We start from the raw sequence: 17612 nt of genomic DNA on the forward strand, positions 1-17612 counted from the left end.
TTTTACTACTTGGTTTCTATAGTCTATTACGATGTTAACAAACGTAGACCCTGGACGGCTTCCAGTTTCTCCCTCTGACATAGCCCGCTAAATTTATCGGGCAAACAATGACCAGGGCGAGTAAGAGGAGCGCGTTAAAACGGAAATACGCAGATTTTCAACACTTTTCCTCTGTAAATAATCACAACTTCGCAATATAAGTTTGCTGTTGGTCTTAATGCTTCCTGTGTACTCTTGTTAAAGTGCACTCACAAACGTGCCTAATGTTGGGTATACGAGGATGGCAAATTGTTTGGTATTAATGGTGAGAAGGCTGATACTCGCAAGCTATTCGAAAAATATTCGTTATTCAATCTGATTCACTCTCAGAAAACTACTATTCGCGCATCCCTAATAAATATCCAAGAACGTGGATGTCGCCGTAGTAGTAGTAGTAGTAATAGTAGTAGTAGTAGTTGTACTACTACTACTACTACTACTACTACTACTACTACTACTACTACTACTACTACTACTACTACTACTACTACTACTACTATACTACTACTACTACTACTACTACTACTACTACTACTACTACTACTACTACTACTACTACTACTACTACTATTAGTAGTAGTAGTAGTAGTAGTAGTAGTAGTAGAAAAACTTTATGGTATACAGAAACCAGATGGGCTCTAGCCCTAGCTCCCCAGAGGAAGTAAGGGGTGTGTGTGCAAAACGGAGCTTCTCCGGCAGGGTGCACGGTGGCCCTCTTTCAAGGCCCCACTGGCACGGGGCGTCCGCTCAGTCGTAGCTAATCTTCCAGGGCTGGGCTAGACAGCATGCAGCGCCTCCCATTCGTTCCATGTGCCGTTTGCTTCGTGTTCTTCGCCGTGTTCGGCACACTATCCCCACGTGACGTCGCCGTTTACCTCAGTTTCAGTATGGATATACGACTCCCACCAGCGGCAAGTTGCTTTTTTTTCGTCCACTTGCATTTCCCTTCGTTTCTAATTTCAGTTGAAATAACGAGTAATTTCCCCTACGCTTTCCTACTTGCTTCATGTGGTAGTGATTAACAGTGACCGGGTCCCTTAGATTCTTCTCTCTTTCTCCTATGAATTGCGTCGAAGCATGCATGGCGCATTATACTCAGTACCGTTATCGTTCGGATTTTCGCTGCCCAGGCGTTCCATATTCTCGGTTCCCGCACAACACCAGCAAACTGAATAATCATCGCGGGCAGCCGATACATGCTTTTTGCCGTCGGTGCGCAACATATCCGATAGTGTCCCGCAAATATCGCCACTCTGACCCGCTCTATCTTATCGAAGCGTCCTGGAGGACGCGGATATGGGGCTGGCCGTGAAAGGGTGCTTGTCTGTCAATTAGACGGCAGCGAAACCGAGCAACCTTTCAAGGGCCCCCCGCAGGACTGGCCATTTTGAGCTGGCAATTGCGCCGTGCAGACAACGCGCAGCAACGATCGTGTCTGCTAAGCATTGCATCCCTACAAGTGGTGTAAACAGCTTAAATTTCAAACCAAAGGCCGTTTACCCTTCTCCTCGTGGGCGCCGCGCTTCCGCGCCGGAGAGTCGACGTCTATCGCGCCATTGAGCCTACGTACATGGCAGTGCTGTGACGTCGCTCATAGTGACAAGTGGCTTCGAGAATTATTCGAGGCAACATCATTTATTTGTTTAATCTGTTGCTTCAATAGGCGAATTAATGGTTTACCGAAATATTAAAACATGCAAACCAAATATCTGCTTGTTTTAGAGCGCAGTTCTTAGGCGCCCGTTCCTAAGTCGGCGTAGGCGTCGTCGTAACCGAGCGAACGAGCTCAGCGAAGGTTGAAAGAGAGAAGGCGAAGACGTGAATGCAAGACGGCGACAGCGAAGAGAGCGCGAGGAGGAAAGCAGAGGAGGAAGGTGCAAGGGAACCATGAGGCCGAAAGCGGAGGAGGAGGGCATATGACCAAAGCGTGAGACGGAAAGCGTAGCCCCGCGATATAGACGGGCTTTGCGGCGACGATAGCTACGAGATAGCGCCAAAGTAGCGCGCGTCGTCTGTTCATCGATGATGCCACCGATACCATGCATGTATGGAAAGAAAGCACTGCATGAGCAGAGGTCTGTCTGCGCCGGCTGCTGTGAATTGCGCCCGCGCGTCACCCACGCGCTGCCTCTTGCGATGTCCCGATTAGCGAGGCAGTCGCGCCTCACTTCGCTCCGTTTGCAGCATGCCGCACGAGAGAGGCTTTCCGCGCCACCTAATATATCGCGAAATGAAAACAGTATAGAGCTGCGCTCCTAATTTCGCGCATTAGGGACTGCCGTAATAGTCGATGAGTTCTATATTGCGATAGCAACTACATGGACACTCCAGGCCCATTTTTGCCGTCGCCGTGATGTTCCGTATAATGGCCAAGGGCGAGAACAGCGTTGCCGCGCGTCGTATATGCTGTATGTGCGAGTGGAAGCACGCGAGGGAAGTCCACGATCACGGCTCAATATGGCGCGTTCGAAGGAAGAAAGCGGGTCCACCGTCGAAAGGGGGGGAGGGTTGGAGGGGGGCCGGCATTGTGCTCCGGCAGCAACTGAGCATTTCACAAGCGAGTGCCAAGGGAACTGACGATCGCTGCTCAATCTCACGCGCCATATATGGAGGAAAGCGGGGAGGCAGCGCGGAAGGGAGGGGGGCGGCTTCGACTCCTCCAACAAGTGCGTTCCTTTCACGGCCATGCGTAGGGATGGTCGAATAATTTTTTTTATTCTATTAACGATTATATATAATCATTCATCGCTTTAGCCTCTAATGTACTACGGACGAAAAAAAGAAAACTTTAATGAGAAAAGGACCTGCGAGGTTGCCCATAGCCTTTCCACCGCTGCCCGGACCCGCTGGATACCCCATAGTTGGTCGTGTATTTCCGAGCTAGTCAGAGCGCTTAGCCACCCCTCCTCGAGAAGGTTCGGTTCTATGTTGTCCTCTACATATATTGATCTGATCTTTGTGCACTTCGATAAGATGTGTGCCATGTCTGCGTGTTCGTGCTTGCAGACCTTGCAGCTCGCGTTGTGTTGAATTTATTCTGTTTAAGTGTACTGGGTTTCGGAACGTTCTAGTTTGCAACCTTCTCCAATCTGTTTCTTGAGACCTGTCGAGTTGTTTGTGGGGTTGTGGGTATGCTTCTCTTTGTTTGGTATAGTGTGTCAGTATGCCATGGTACGTGACCAGTCTGACCTTGTTGTCTTGTATTGGTGTACTTCGTCGTAGTCGCCTCCGCCGCAGTCCTTCCGCCTTCCCCCAGTGGTTGCGGGGTGTTGGACCGTCACTGTCCGAGCCGCGGTGGGTTCGTTCTAGCGCGGCTTGGTAGGCCTTCTCGTTGAGGCTGGGAGGGGCATTCGTGGTTTCTTCTCCCATATGTGCCGGGATCCATTTGAGATATTTGGGTTTGATTTTGCCATTCTTGAAGTTTTCTGCTCTGCGGTGCAGGATTTTGGCCGCCTCGGTGAAAACCCAGCCCTTTGTGAAGTTCCTAATAGTCGTCTTGGAGTCGCTGATTATTGTTCTGTCTTTTTGTCGACCGTTGATTACAGTCAGTGCGATTGCCGTTTCTTCCGCTGCCTCCGACGATGTGGTCCTTACGGAGCCCGCAGTCACGGTCTTTCCTTTCGTGCATACGACCGCCATGGCGAAGAGGGAGCTACCTTTGTCAGCGCCGACACCTCCATTGTCGTCCCTGTTTCGGGGGTACCGGGCGGCGTCTACGAAATGCACCCCCTCCAGCGCGCCATGGTTTTTGAAAATCCTTTTCGTGCGTCATTTTCTTCTCTCGACATAGTGCACGGGGTGCATGTTCTTCGGTATATCTTCCGTGTTTATTGCGGCTCGGACGTCCGGGTGAATTTGCGTCTTGAGGCCGTTCATTTCGTGGTAGTTTATGCCGATCTTTTCCATGATTTCTCTGCCCACCTTGGTTCCGGAGAGTCTTTCGAGTTGCGCTATCCTTTGTGCACCATAAAAAGGTTGAAACGCAGTTGAAACACATCTTTGTAGGAACTTATTTCAATGCTTGAGATGTGGAACCGAGTTAGATACACAAGTGTGTTAGCCCCTACATATTTGGGTGGTGCACTCTCGCGTGTGACGTCAGAGGCCTAACTCCGCTGCCGCACTGCGCGCGCATTCGCTACGTGAATGCAAATTGGCGCTGTGGGCCGACCTGCTTTGCTCGAGTGTTTTTGAATGCGAATCTGTAGGTTGGTAGAGCAGTATGTACGAAATGTTACAGGACGCTGTTTCCTGCGAAATCGAGCAGAGTTGCCGTCATGACCACGCTTAGTGTGATTGCTCCGGACGTTGTCTGCTATATATAGTCGTCAGTGCGTGCACGTGCGTGAACGGCGTTGGTTTTTCGTCACTGCTGTTTAGTTGTCGCGGCGCACTCGTAATGATTTGTCGGCCTTTTTGCGACGTAGAACTGCAGCATTTGTTTTTCCTTCAGCTACTGCGTCTGCGCTGTAATACTGTGTCAATCTGCCTAGCGCGTTAAGCATATCGCGAAGGACGTTTGATGTCATTCTCAAGAAACAAGGTGGTCGCTGCGGTGCGTTAATGGATTCACTGCTTTAGCAGCGCGTTGACCCGAATATGTGATCTGGAATGTCTGACAGAAGGGTGGACAAAAATCATCATCATCATCATCATCCTAGTTACGCCCACTGCAGGGCAAAGGCCTCTCCCATACTTTTCCAACTACCCCGGTCATGCACTAATTGTGGCCATGTTGTCCCTGCAAACGTCTTAATGTCATCCGCTCACCTAACTTTCTGCCGCCCCTTACTACGCTTCTCTTCCCTTGGAATCCAGTCCGTAACCCTTAATGACCATCGGTTATCTTCCCTCCTCATTACGTGTCCTGCCCATGCCCATTTCTTTTTCTTGATTTCAACTAAGATGTCATTTACCCGCGTTTGTTGCCTCACCCAATCTGCTCTTTTCTTATCCCTTAACGTTACACCTATCATTCTTCCTTCCATAGCTCGTTGCGTCGTCCTCAATGTCAGCAGAACCCTTTTCGTAAGCCTCCAGGTTTCTGCCCCATACGTGAGCACTGGTAACACACAGCTGTTATACACTTTCCTTTTGAGGGATAGTGGCAACCTGCTGTTCATGATTTGAGAATGCCTGCCAAACGCACCCCAGCCCATTCTTATTCTTCTGGTTATAGTGGGCAATAAAGTTTTCCAACCAACCAACCGACCGACCGACCAACTTAGTTACTTAGTCTTGTGTTGCTGTGCTGAACTTCGCAAGCGATTGTATGACGGACGCTGAAGCGGCATCTACCCCCTCCCCTCCCTCTCCTCTCGCTTGGCGCCGGGTCGGTATACGCACCCTTTGGCAGCAACCCTCCGTGCTTAGCCTGGTCGTGGAGCATAGAAAAAGAAAGGACATCAACTGGAGAAGTCAGATGAGGAAATTATATAATAATGCGGAAATATGTATTAAAAATACTTTTTAAACACGTGATTCGATTCGATGCCCTCCCAGCAGTGCTGCCAAGCTCTGATGCCAGCTTTCCCCTAAATCGGATAAAAAAGTGCGCTTGATTTCCTTAGATCTATTTAGGATACAGTTGTTGACTTTGGCAACATTGTTTTTGCAAAGATAATCTTCTTTTGTTATGCAAATAGGCTGCAAATTTATTATTTAAATTTATTTCCAAGCTCGTTTCTATAAACTTTAATAATGAAGTGCTGCCCTCAAGCTGAAACGTTGTTTCAGTGCAGGTTGCGCTACCGAGAGCTCTGTGAGCCAACAACACAGCCTCCTACTTAAAACCACATTCAACGAAGATGACATCAGCATGCTTATGTACACTTCGCTCGACATGCAAAACAACCTTGAACAACAGCAAAATATCAAACACGCAACTTTTTTCGAATGGCGCGGAAGCTGGAACCAGACGACCGTTACACAATGTAGCAGTGTCAAAGCAGTGTGCCACTTCTCGTCACCGATATAAAATGCACAATTAATTTATAAAGTCTGTACAATGAATTTTTCTTGCATGCCGTGACGTAATGACGTTTCACACCACGCTTATACGCTTACAAGTCATTTGGAGCGAAGAACGCGTACACGCGTCCAATTTCTATATTTCCTCCATCTTCAACTCACCAAAACACGTGACCATTCGGACTCTACAATGCGACTCTGTACAAGTTTCTCTGCCTATATGGACGACTGCGGGTAAATATGGGTGCATATGGGCTTCGCAGCGCCCCGACATCATTTTCGCGCTCAGCGCTGTATAGGTGTACATATGTCGGTTTGTGCCGATATCTGTGTGTGATGCTTAGTTTCGTATTGTAGCATGCGTTTGTTGTGCCGGTTACAAATAAATATTCCGTTCAAACGGCGCATCAATCCACGTGAGCATATGTGTGCCCCATTACTGAGCCCAGGCCATCCACACCCTCTTGTTATGCAAGTCATACTTCGCATGCTAATTCGAAGGCAATTATGGGCTGACTGTAACCGAAACACGCCCTCACGTCAGCAGTTCGATGTGTCAGTCATCGCGGTGTCACAGCAGCTGTCTCCCGCCACTCAGTCTTTCTTTCCTCGACAAAAATTTTCCCTATATTTTCAAAATTTCTCTTAAACAGGGCCTTAAAATGCTTAGATCTAGAGAAATTTCCCTATAATTCCTTATTACTCCTTACTGCCTCCCAGTAATGAGCGCAATGCTCTGATGCGACGCCACCATGCACTTACGGAGCGCGAGGTTATTCCGGAGTATTTATTTGCAGGCGCGTATGCACTCTAAGAAAAGTTTACACCCTTTGGAGTGGCCCTTCTGCCACACAACAATAATCGCCATCTGCCTTGATTCGTTTCCTTTCTTTAACGCTGCGAGCCCGGTGCTTTCCAGTAACGAACGGCATGCGCGTTATCAGCATGATAGCATTCCCGACAGGAAAGTAGCGGGCGCGGCGTTTCCAAGAAAGGAAACGCATCAAGGAGGATGACGATTATCGTTGTGTGGCGGAAGGGGCACGCCCAAGGGTGTCAACTTTTCTTGGAGTGTAGCGCGGCTCCACTACACTGTAAATATGTTTGCACCCTTAAGGGTGTTTTCTTGTCGCACTGGTAACACCCATAATTTTAGGGCCTTACAAAAAATTATAGAGACCGACAACGGAGCTCTGACTAGACGTGCGACGACAAAATACATAGTTGAAAACTATGTAGTCATTTTGACAGCCTTGGGCGCACAAAAAATATCAGTCAGGAGAGTTTCATAGCTCTCCCTGTGAGATTCTCGGATATCAGTTGCTAGGCTGGTTATTTTATATACGAAAAGCTAGGTGCAACACTCCCCACGTCGCAAGCTACCGTCGGTGCGGTAGCTTGCGCAAGAGTAATCTTTACCGGGAAACGTATGCGGGTGTTTTGCGTTGTTATCAGGAGCGCCTTATCATCAATTGTGTGGTTCGGATGCCTGTTTTGCGCTTGTTCTTTATTTAAACGTATGCTTTTTGCATGTTAATTACATTATGGGGGTTTTACGTGCCGAAACCACGATCTGATAACGAGACACGCCGTAGTTTGGGACTCCGGAAATTTGAACCACCTGGGGTTCTTTAGCGTGCACCTAAATCTAAGTACACGGGTGTTCTCGCACTTCGCTCCCATCTATGTGCCGCCGCCGTGGCCGGGATTCGATCCCGCGACCTCGTGCTCAGCAGCCCAACACCATAGCCACTGAGCAACCACGGCGGGTCCTTTTGTATGTTCTGTCCATGATTATAAATACTGTATGCACTGTTCGCTTCACTTTGCCGAGTGCTTCAAACCTCCGCCTTACGGGCCACTGCTCCTGGCACTGCATTGCCGCCGGGATCGGCCCGCATTTTCGCTAGCGGATGTGTGCACGAGAAATGCCGACCAACTAGATGCTAACAGCTTTGCTGTAAAAGAAAGGGTGTACCGTGGCATAAACATCTGTTAGCCGTGTAAAAGTAGAAATTCCGATCTCGGTGTGTCCGTCCCTTAACGTACATTGCAGCTCCTGCTGGTATAAGTGTGGTGCCTGGACGAGTCCCAATAGATGGGTTGCTTCCCGGAGTTATGGGATGTCTGTTGCAATACAATGGCAAACAATGCGGATGAGTTGGAGGCATTTCGTATACTAAAAATGAGGAAACCAGCGGTGGCCGTCATGTCTTAATTACGCAGTCGCGTCAAAGGCGCACCTATGTATACGGCTGCGTACAGTCACATTCTTTTGCAATCACGTGTGCGTGGCATTGCGGAACAGATTAAATAGGCCCGGCCGAGCTGGACGCGAACCACACGCTGGATTAGCATTAACTGATATAATACTGCGAAGAGAACACACACGAGCGCAGCGAGGCACGAAATCGCGGGAAAACGGCAGAACATGAAAGAACGTCGCTCATCACCGCTCATCAGGCGCCATGGATCCTATCACTCAGGTGACCGTTTCGTTTCTTTTAGATTCCTGTGCTGACGCAGTTATTGGCTTCTTTGTGTAGGCTAATGGTTTCGTGTACGCACCTATCTTTCGGCGATCACTCACTCACTCACTCACTCACTCACTCACTCACTCACTCACTCACTCACTCACTCACTCACTCACTCACTCACTCACTCACTCACTCACTCACTCACTCACTCACTCACTCACTCCGACGTGACGATTACATGTTGGGCCGACTCGTTTCTCCATGGCTGTACTGAATACTTCCAGGTACGAGAGCTTCTACCTCGGGTTTGCCCGACCCAAAAGACCCCATAGAGAAAATCTGACGACTTTAGCTTGGGATTCCTCCTTCCGATGTGCGTTGGCCGGCTGATAGGTCCTGCTTGTTTTACCTGTATGGTATCCGGTGGCGATCCCCAAGGTTTCTGAGAAGGTCCGCTTCTTAATTTTCATCAATGACGTTTCCTCAGCAATCCAGGAGTCCTAATTTTTTCTTTACGCTGACGACAGAATTGAGGGCTGCCGCGCTCTGCACTCCGACCTATCGTCTTTCTCTGAATGACGCCAATTGAAGGGGCTGACTCTAAATTCATTTAAAACCAGGAGTCTACCATATTCGCATCTTCCTGTATTCTGTTCATCGTGCAGTGATCGCCATAGTTGTTGAAGTAAGCAATATCGCTGTGCTTTTTTTATAGTAGGTTAAGCTTTTGTCTCCATTCCAAGCGCGTGGCATCCCGACGGCTGCGCATGCTCGGTTCCATCTGCAGATTTACAATCAGACACGGGCACCCTCACGAGGGCCTTCCTCACCCTTATCTGCCCTCGCGTGGCGAGGTGAGGGTGAGGATCGCTATCGGCTAGGTACGCGACGGAGAAGTGAGTGAGGGCGAACTGGTGAGGTGAGGGCGAGGGAGGGTGCGGTGACGATGCGAGCTCAAATGAGGAGAAGGCGATTCATATCGTTGAAGTACAGAAACGTCACTCAGGTCGTATGCGTGGTAGGTTTTAAGTCAAGTTTTGAAATGCTCCGGCAGGAAGCCTCTCTAGCGTAGGCTTGAAACCCGCATTTAACCGAATGAAGTCATACGTGACTAAACCTAAACAGTAGGAGAACCTACTACGTCATTTCCTCCACACTTTTCCCCTAGCGTGCGCAGTAGCGCGCAGGGGGGTAGGGCCTCTCCTCAGTTTCCTTTCTCCATGCGCGAGAGCCATGGCGGGACGCGTGAGAGTCGAGCATCGCCACAGCCTATGTTCCCTCTCGCATTATAAGGACAGCACCGGAAAAAAGAGAAGGAAGCATGATTAACGACTGAGCTTTGAGGATCATGGAAGGAAGGAAACGCAATAGCGAAAAAAAAATTGGAGGCTTATCAAGGTTAAGCCCAGTGGATGCGAAGCATCCACTGGGCTTAACCTTAGCGTATCCTTAGCGTTTGGAGGCATCTTGACCGCATACACGCCCGGCGCAAAGACGCTGGCGCGGTTGCGGGCACAGAGACTGACGCGACGGCGGGCGCGCGCCGCTTCATCCCTGGCGTGACGTCACATATCACGTGATGCAGCGATGGTGGCGCCGCCGCCGCGTCGCGCGCGACGGCGCGAACCGAAGCGTGGAGGCCTCCGCCGGGCGACGTCCGACGGCGCGATATGGGGCCCCATCTGCAGCCGGTGTGACGTCATCACGTGACGTCACATCATGTGATCTCACTTCAAGGTCAATGGTGGCCACCGCCGGGAGGCGACCGACGGTGCGATATGAGGCGCCATCTGCAGCCGGTGTGACGTCATCACGTGACGTCATGTCACGTGACCTACTTGAAGGTCACTTGAAGGTCAATGGTGGCCACCGCCGGGAGGCGACCGACGGCGCGATATGAGGCCCCATCTGCAGCCTGTGTGGCGTCATCACGTGACGTCATGTCACGTGACCCCACTTCAGGGTCAATGGTGGCCACCGCTGGGCGTCGCGCGAAGGCCCGAAACCTACGTCAATATGCTTCGCATAATAACAAAAAAAAGCGGATAAACATAGAACTTCTGATGGCATAATGATAAAACGGAGCCAAGATAAAAATTTCGTGGCGATTTAGCTGTAAATGCGAGAGAAACGCGCTAGCATTACGCCGCACCTCTTTCAGGTCCCGGATGTGTGACTGAAACCGCGGAGCATTCCTTAGACGTTTACTACGAGGCTTACACGAGGATTACACTACCTGCAGCAACACAACGTCACCGCCCACGCTGGCACAAGATGTCACGGAATGTTGAACTCCTATAAGCGTATGCACTTCAACGCTATGTCATCCAAGCAAGCGCAAGTAACATACTCGAGCAACTTCCCTTTCCATCACAACGAAGTCAAACGTGGAATAATATTGCTAGGCAGGCATCGCGAGTCTCTTCCTGCGCCGGGAGCGAAACAGCAGACGAGTGATCGCTGGGCCACTTGCAACATTTGTGTCCACGCGTAAACGAATACATATTAATCTGCGCTGTCAGTAATCAGGAATGACACCTATTGCCAAGTTATCAGCCCTGGCCGCAAAATATACGCGGTCAGAACCAACCACCACGGCCGGAACAGGTCGCAAACAGGTATTACTGCGCGCGCACACACGCCTATTCACGAACAGAGTTGTTGCACATACAGTTAACAACGACAACAGAAGCGCGGTCGTATAACATTCCTAGAATCTACTGCTTAAAGACAAGAATATGAGGAGTAAAAGCAATCATCAAGCTACTGCATTCGTAGCCTTCGTTCGGTGAGCTTGTACGCTATTATGGCAGCAGCGCAGACAGAATAAATGAATGAAATATGTCAACTTTGACCAATGTCTTGTGTTGTCTACTCTCTTGCTGGTCACCGCGGTGACATATATTAGCAACTGTCTGAGCCGTGCCTGCGGCCACCATGGCCATTGCAAACAACCGAAGGAAACGCCGACCAGGAAGCTCTCAATGGCGGGCGCTGTCACGTGGGCGAATATGGCGTCGCTCATCGGTTTGATGCATTGCGGGCATCAGATATGCGTTCGTATTACGAATGTTGTGAAACAACAAAGCGACAGTGATGCAAAACTCTGGGGTACACATATATATTCACATTGAATAGGTGGTAACAATAAGTAAGAGGAGACATCAACAATTAAGTCTTTTCGGGTTGACTACGGCTTATAACACTTGTAATAGTTAATCCAGCTGGTTTCTTTTGTGCGCGGTGCCGCCGACGTGTGTTCTCTTTCTCATTAGTCACCGCTTCAAGTGCTCGCTAACGAACCGGCGCTTTATAGCAGGGCGCAGATACCCGCCGTAGTGAAGCGGCAATGCTTACTGCGGCGCGTTTATTGTAGAGGCGCCTAGCATGCACTCGGTGAATTACGGCTGTTGCCTCCGAGGCTCTGGTGACCACCTCTGTGTATTTTTTCCACATTTTATTGCGATAGCAATTATGCGGACACTTCCAGGCGCATTTCTGCCGTCGCCGTTGCCGTGAGGTTCCGTATGAGTGAAAGAGTGTGAGGGTGAGCCAGCGAACGTGGTTCAATCTCGCGTGCGCGAGCGACGAACGCGGCCTGTATGTGTGTCCTCTCCTCTGGCGTGCGAGGCATGGGGGCTCAGGCGAGGGAGGAGGGGCGTTCTTCTCCGGCGGCTGCCAGGTTGTCTGGATCTCCTCCTCGCCCGCCGCTCCTTGCAGAGTGGAGACAACCGCGGCGTCTACTACGGCGTTGGCCACGCGAATCGCGGACATTGTAGTAGACGCCTTTGGCGGACGCCGTAATAAGGACGCGTTGCCCCCGCTGGTGCGTCTTGAAAGCAATCTGCGACGTGGCCAAAGTGCGCGCCCGCGTGGGCCTCATCTTCAAAGCGATCTGCGGCGTTTGCAGAGTGCGCGTAGTGCCGGTAGCTTCGTATGCGCTGTGCTTTAGACGTTTTGCTTGCGTTGAAGCGACAGATGCACGGAGATCAATTGGCTCGCGCGGCTGCTGCCGCAATTCCCAACTCCAGCGTTTTCACAGACACCTTCCGCCATCATCGAGCGATATGTGTTTATGTTTACCTGTTCGCGCGTGACACCGCGCCGGTTAATTTAGTTAAAACGCGTTAACGGACTGCTTGGTTTGAATCCATGATAGAATGGGTAAGAGCAACTGAACAAGGACGTAGAAAGCAGACACGCAAAGACAGCGCTGTATCTGTGTTTGTTTCTATCTACGTCCTCGTTGAGTCACGCTTACATATTATATCATTGCTAATTTAGTTAATAAGCGAATGTTTGCAAGTTTACACGGCCGATAAATATACTGCCCTTACTTTGCACAGCTACCTACTAATTTGCTATCGCCATCGGTGCTTGTGCCTGCGAATTTCCTCATTTCTTCACCCCACCAAGTTTTAGCAAGCGCCGTCCTCGACTGCGCTTGCTTTTTCTGGGCACCAATTCTGTAACTCTAGTGGTAACTCTAGAAGCACTAGACACTCTAGAACCTCGGCATATTGGCAGAAAATGTTCGGTTCCCAGTAGTTCTTTAACCGATGTACACTATTTTGGCTGTCCTTCCGTAGCTCTGCCTGCAGAGAGGGAACACATAAACCTACCGTGCATTTCAACGTCATCGCGACTCTCAGAAAGTCAATGTCCAGCGAAACTGTTGAAAACCACCACTACAACTGCTGAGGAGGGTATGCGATGCTTCATTGCTTTAGAGTAATGGCAGTAACGTTAATTTTGGCAGCACGCCGCCGCTGATCGTATTGCCGTTTCTTTTCCCCTTGCCGCCCCTCGTGTGTAGAGGTGCTGCAACAACGATGAAAGCATATGCTAGGCTGGTTCCGTTATATATGAAAGGGTGGTGACGTCACTCCCCACGTCGCAAGCTTCCGTCGCTGCGGCAGCTTGCACAACAGTAATCTTTACCGGAAAACGTATTCGGGGAGTGCTACGTGCTTCGCGTTGTTATATATATCAGGAGTGCACCTTATCATCAAGATGTGGTTAAAAAATTAAATAATGGGGTTTTACGTGCCAAAACCACTTTCTGATTATGAGGCACGCCGTAGTGGAGGACTCCGGAAATTTCAACCACCTGGGGTTCTTTAACGTGCACCTAAATCTAAGTACACCGGTGTTTTCGCCGCCATCGAAATGCGGCCGCCGTGGCCGGGATTCGATCCCGCGACCTCGTGCTCAGCAGCCCAACACCATAGCCACTGAGCAACCACGGCGGGTAAAGATGTGGTTCGAATGCTTGTTTTGTGCTTGTTCTTTATTGAAACGAATGCTGCGCTGTATGTTGTATGCGTTATATCAAATAATATGCACTTTTAGCTTCAATCGTTGAAGGCTATTTTTTTTTTCTGTGAGAACGCGCCGCGTGAAGTCAGCAGCTTCGCTGTAAAAAAATAAAAAAAGGAAAATGCTTTTCAATGTAGATTAGGGTAGATGCATTCGGAATAAGCAACGAATATGTGAGCTTTCTGGTTATTGCATTATTTCTTATTATGCAAATCACCGTATTTGTAAGATCTCTGTCAACAATGACGATTTCTGTCGGGGGGGGGGGGGGACGAAATTATATTCTGCAATTAGTGCAGATTTTTAAAAACTACCGTACCTGAGTTTGAATAATTACTGGTACAATATTTAAAGGCAGCTCGAGAAAAATAAAAGGGAGGGGGGAGTTGAATCAGAACTTTAGTGCTACCGTTAACGTTTAAAGTTCTTTACATGCTTGGCTTCTAGCTATAGACATAATTAAGGTTTCTGTAGCAACTGTGTAATCATAGCAGCGAGCTGCAAATACCAGCGCGGAAATCTTTGGCGACTACATATTGTTCGCGCGGCTTGAGCCGTTCAAGTGACGCTCATGTAGTTCCTGAAGCGTGTTTCACAGAATTCTGTTGGCATTAAAGTGGTACTTTAGCTTTGTAGCGCCAACCCAAAGCGCAGGTGCTAATTGAACCAAGTCTAACGCAGGCTAATTCATGCAAGCGTTAGTACTTCCACAGCAAGGGGCCGTGGTACTTCCAACCGCTGGCAGAGGCAATTTTTTTTGTCTTTGGGTGGCCTCGTGACCAGCGTTTGTGGCGTCACCCTAGGCCCCTTGGGCTTTGCTCAAACAATGGCTCAGATCGCAGTGGCCTCCGAGATATTGCACGACTACCTAAAACGTGCTGCAACATCGTTGGTACAAACTAGTGCATCTCACTGACGGTACCTGTATTTAATTCACCAGCCACGCATACACATATTTTAGTTGCAAATGTTGAGAAAGCTCATGTGTTCCATGGGCCAATCCACTCACTGACCTAACCTACATGTTGGCGTCGTGTTTGACGGCGCATGCGTTCAAGTGATGCTTGTACTACTATTACAACCTATTATTACTATTACTGTACAAACTATTATAGCAGTCAGACAAAACAGTACATTGCAAGTTTGCAATCAACAACTTGTTTCAAACCTTTTCAATCAAACAACTTCTAAAACCTTCGTGTTGAATCTTGGAGGCTGCAGTTTAGTTATGGTTACGCATCCCTAGCGATAACAGTTCCCTGGCGGTCTTCGTTTGCGACTGGCTGCGCCCGACTGCGACGACTGGGCGTGTTTTCGATTGTGTCCTACTGAAAGCATTCTTTAGTCTTCGTGGGATTTCGGCTGTGCGGCGGTGCGAAGTCGCGGTAAACCGACGAGCAGGGGCCGTTTCTGCCGTCGCATCACGACAGCGGGCGCGTCTCGGTCCGCAAGACACGTCGTCGTCGGCGCCTGTGCGGGAATAAAGCATGCATGGGCTGTCGGATGGGCTGCCGACACTGCTGCGAGCTGCGACGACGGGCTGACCCCTGAGCATCATGTGAGCTTGCCTTGAGGGTCACTGCTTGACCCTGCAAACCCGATCGTCTCCCGTGCTGTCACCGAGGTCACGGCGGGAGCCGCCGTCCAGCTGAGCGTTGCGTCGCGGCGGACGCCCTTGCTTGTATTCGACGGCTCAGCAGGGCGGTTGTTATTGCTTTCGAGGTGTTCTGTGTATCGCACGGTTCTCGACGGGGCGCCTGAGTTGAGGCAAGTGAGCTTCGGGTGTGGGGTCTGTGAGGTGCGGACGCCGATGCAGTCTGAAGTCAGCTGTTCCTCGTAGTGGCTTGGAGCGCGCCGCTGTGCTGGTATGCAAGCTGCAGGCGTCTGTCTGCCCTTGCCATTGCTTGCATTTTCTTTATTATTCCTAATTTCGCATGGATGAAAACATGAGGAAGCAGCTCCACAAACAACTGGTCCGAGTTAACTTTCGGGATGCATCGCATTCGGCCGAGCAGTGAGCGTCGTGCCGATTCTTGAATACGATCTATTTTGCACGGTGGTGTGTTCAGGGCCAAATTATGTCAGTGCGATGAGTGTTTAGTTTGCAGCAGTTACGTGTGTTGTGACTCAGCATCTATCTTAACTTGGTCATCTCGGCCGACGTTGCAGGATATTGTCTCGGAAAAAAAAAAAAAAATAGGGCATCTCAATTATCTCCATACTTTAACCCCTTATTGCTGTCCTGTCCGTCTCGGCTTCATAGTAATTCTAACCTGCTCAAAATTCCAACTGAGACTTGTTCAATCATTATACCGACTGTTTGCAGCCCATATCCGTGTAGCATATATATGTGCGCTTCCCTGTATATTAACGAGTCAGGGCACGTCAGATTTGTTAGGGGCCATCATTCTGCTGCCTATTCTGCATCTTTAAACTTTTGCTCCCGAATTTGTTGGGAGAATGCCTCCTAATTTAAAGCTTTGCTCAGAGGCTTACACTGCAGCACAACAGCGTTTAAATGTGCTTAAGTTTTAAAAAGGGGGGCAGAATTTGTTAATGCAAACTATACAAAATGTTCCCATGTTTTCATATTTCTTGCCCTAGTCTTTACCTTAGCTGTGCTCGTTCTTGCAGATCATCAAAATAACTTTTGTTTGAGCACCTGATGAGAATGACAAATGTTTACATAAACCTGTGTCATGAAAGTTTCCTGCAAATGCGTACCTGGTGAAGCTAAATGATAATTGAATTTGAAGGGGTCACTCAAAGCAAGCGATTACGTGGGGCTGCTTTCTCAAGACTAACCCCCATGTTCGTAAGCATGCAGACTCCACTCCTTGGAACTCTGAGGTTTGGGCCACACCTCTGTTGAAGTGCCCATTACACTTCAATTATGCTTGTTGGCCGTGCTCAAGCTGAAATGCTATAACGTGGCACCTCCAGTGTGTGCTGGATGTACTTTGAATGACCGAGCACCTCTCATGAACTTAATCCCTCCAATAATTAGGTTTCGTTACTGAATACATTAATAAATCAAGTGTTTGAACTATGGGTGAAGAAAAGTATGCGGAAGGGGCTGTGCGCAGCATGATTGAAGATAAACGAATCAGCCCAACACGTTATTATCACGTTGGAGTGTGCGGTAGGTTTTAGTGTTTCCTTTCTGTAGGCAGAGCGACGGCAGGACAGCCAAAATAGTGTACATTGGCTCAAAATTAATGGGAGCCAAACATTTTCTGCCACTATGCTGAGTCTCAATTGTCACATGGTTGGCTGATACTGTGGAAAAAGCCAAGGGCATGACTTCAAGGCGAATTGGCTTGTCAAAGCTGGCTGTATATCATAATGCTCCCTTTTGCACTTTAATTCGTCCATAGTTTGAACATTGTCTGGTCAAAGAAAAGTATCATTTCAAATACACGCTCACGAGAAAGCTAAGAAACGAGCTTATGATCTTGAAAGGGCCACTGCTTAGCTTAAAGTAAGCAGAGGCCGTGTACAAATTGATCTTTATTGAATGTGTGCTAAGGATTCAAAGGCAACCAAATCCCCATGCACGATGGGGCATCAGATTCTGTTGTGGGACATTTCCAACACACGAGCCTAGGGGTAAATTGAGATGATTCATTGGCCATTACTTTGGAAAAAAAAACATGTCCGATATTGCCACTTATCCAAGCTGCACCTAGCCTGCTAAAACCAGAGCAAGGCACTTTGCATGATATGTTTTCTCTAGCCCTGGGATGAATGCTTAAGAATTCAAGCTGAATCAAGCCTGCTAAAAACAATGCAAGGCACTTTGTATGA

At 49.0% G+C, this 17612-nt stretch overlaps 1 protein-coding gene across 7 annotated transcripts in view; it reads left to right on the forward strand.

The window, feature by feature from the left end:
- The window catches only part of Dab (DAB adaptor protein), a 115666-nt gene that overhangs the window by 55974 nt on the left and 42080 nt on the right, over window positions 1-17612 (forward strand). Inside the window, exon 1 of one of the 7 annotated variants that reach the window (XM_070525250.1) lies at window positions 8376-8495. The exons of 1 other annotated variant lie outside the window; for it this stretch is intronic. In XM_070525250.1, the coding sequence (XP_070381351.1) occupies window positions 8441-8495 (55 nt within the window). In that variant the 5' untranslated portion in view covers window positions 8376-8440. Of the gene's footprint in view, window positions 1-8375; window positions 8496-15112; window positions 15364-15392; window positions 15671-17612 lie in introns of those variants that run through there. 5 more of the 7 variants (XM_070525246.1, XM_070525244.1, XM_070525247.1 and 2 more) reach the window with 5 other exon arrangements.

Source organism: Dermacentor albipictus, chromosome 9, assembly GCF_038994185.2.
Source record: "Dermacentor albipictus isolate Rhodes 1998 colony chromosome 9, USDA_Dalb.pri_finalv2, whole genome shotgun sequence".
In the NCBI taxonomy this organism is placed as follows: Eukaryota; Metazoa; Arthropoda; class Arachnida; order Ixodida; family Ixodidae; genus Dermacentor; species Dermacentor albipictus.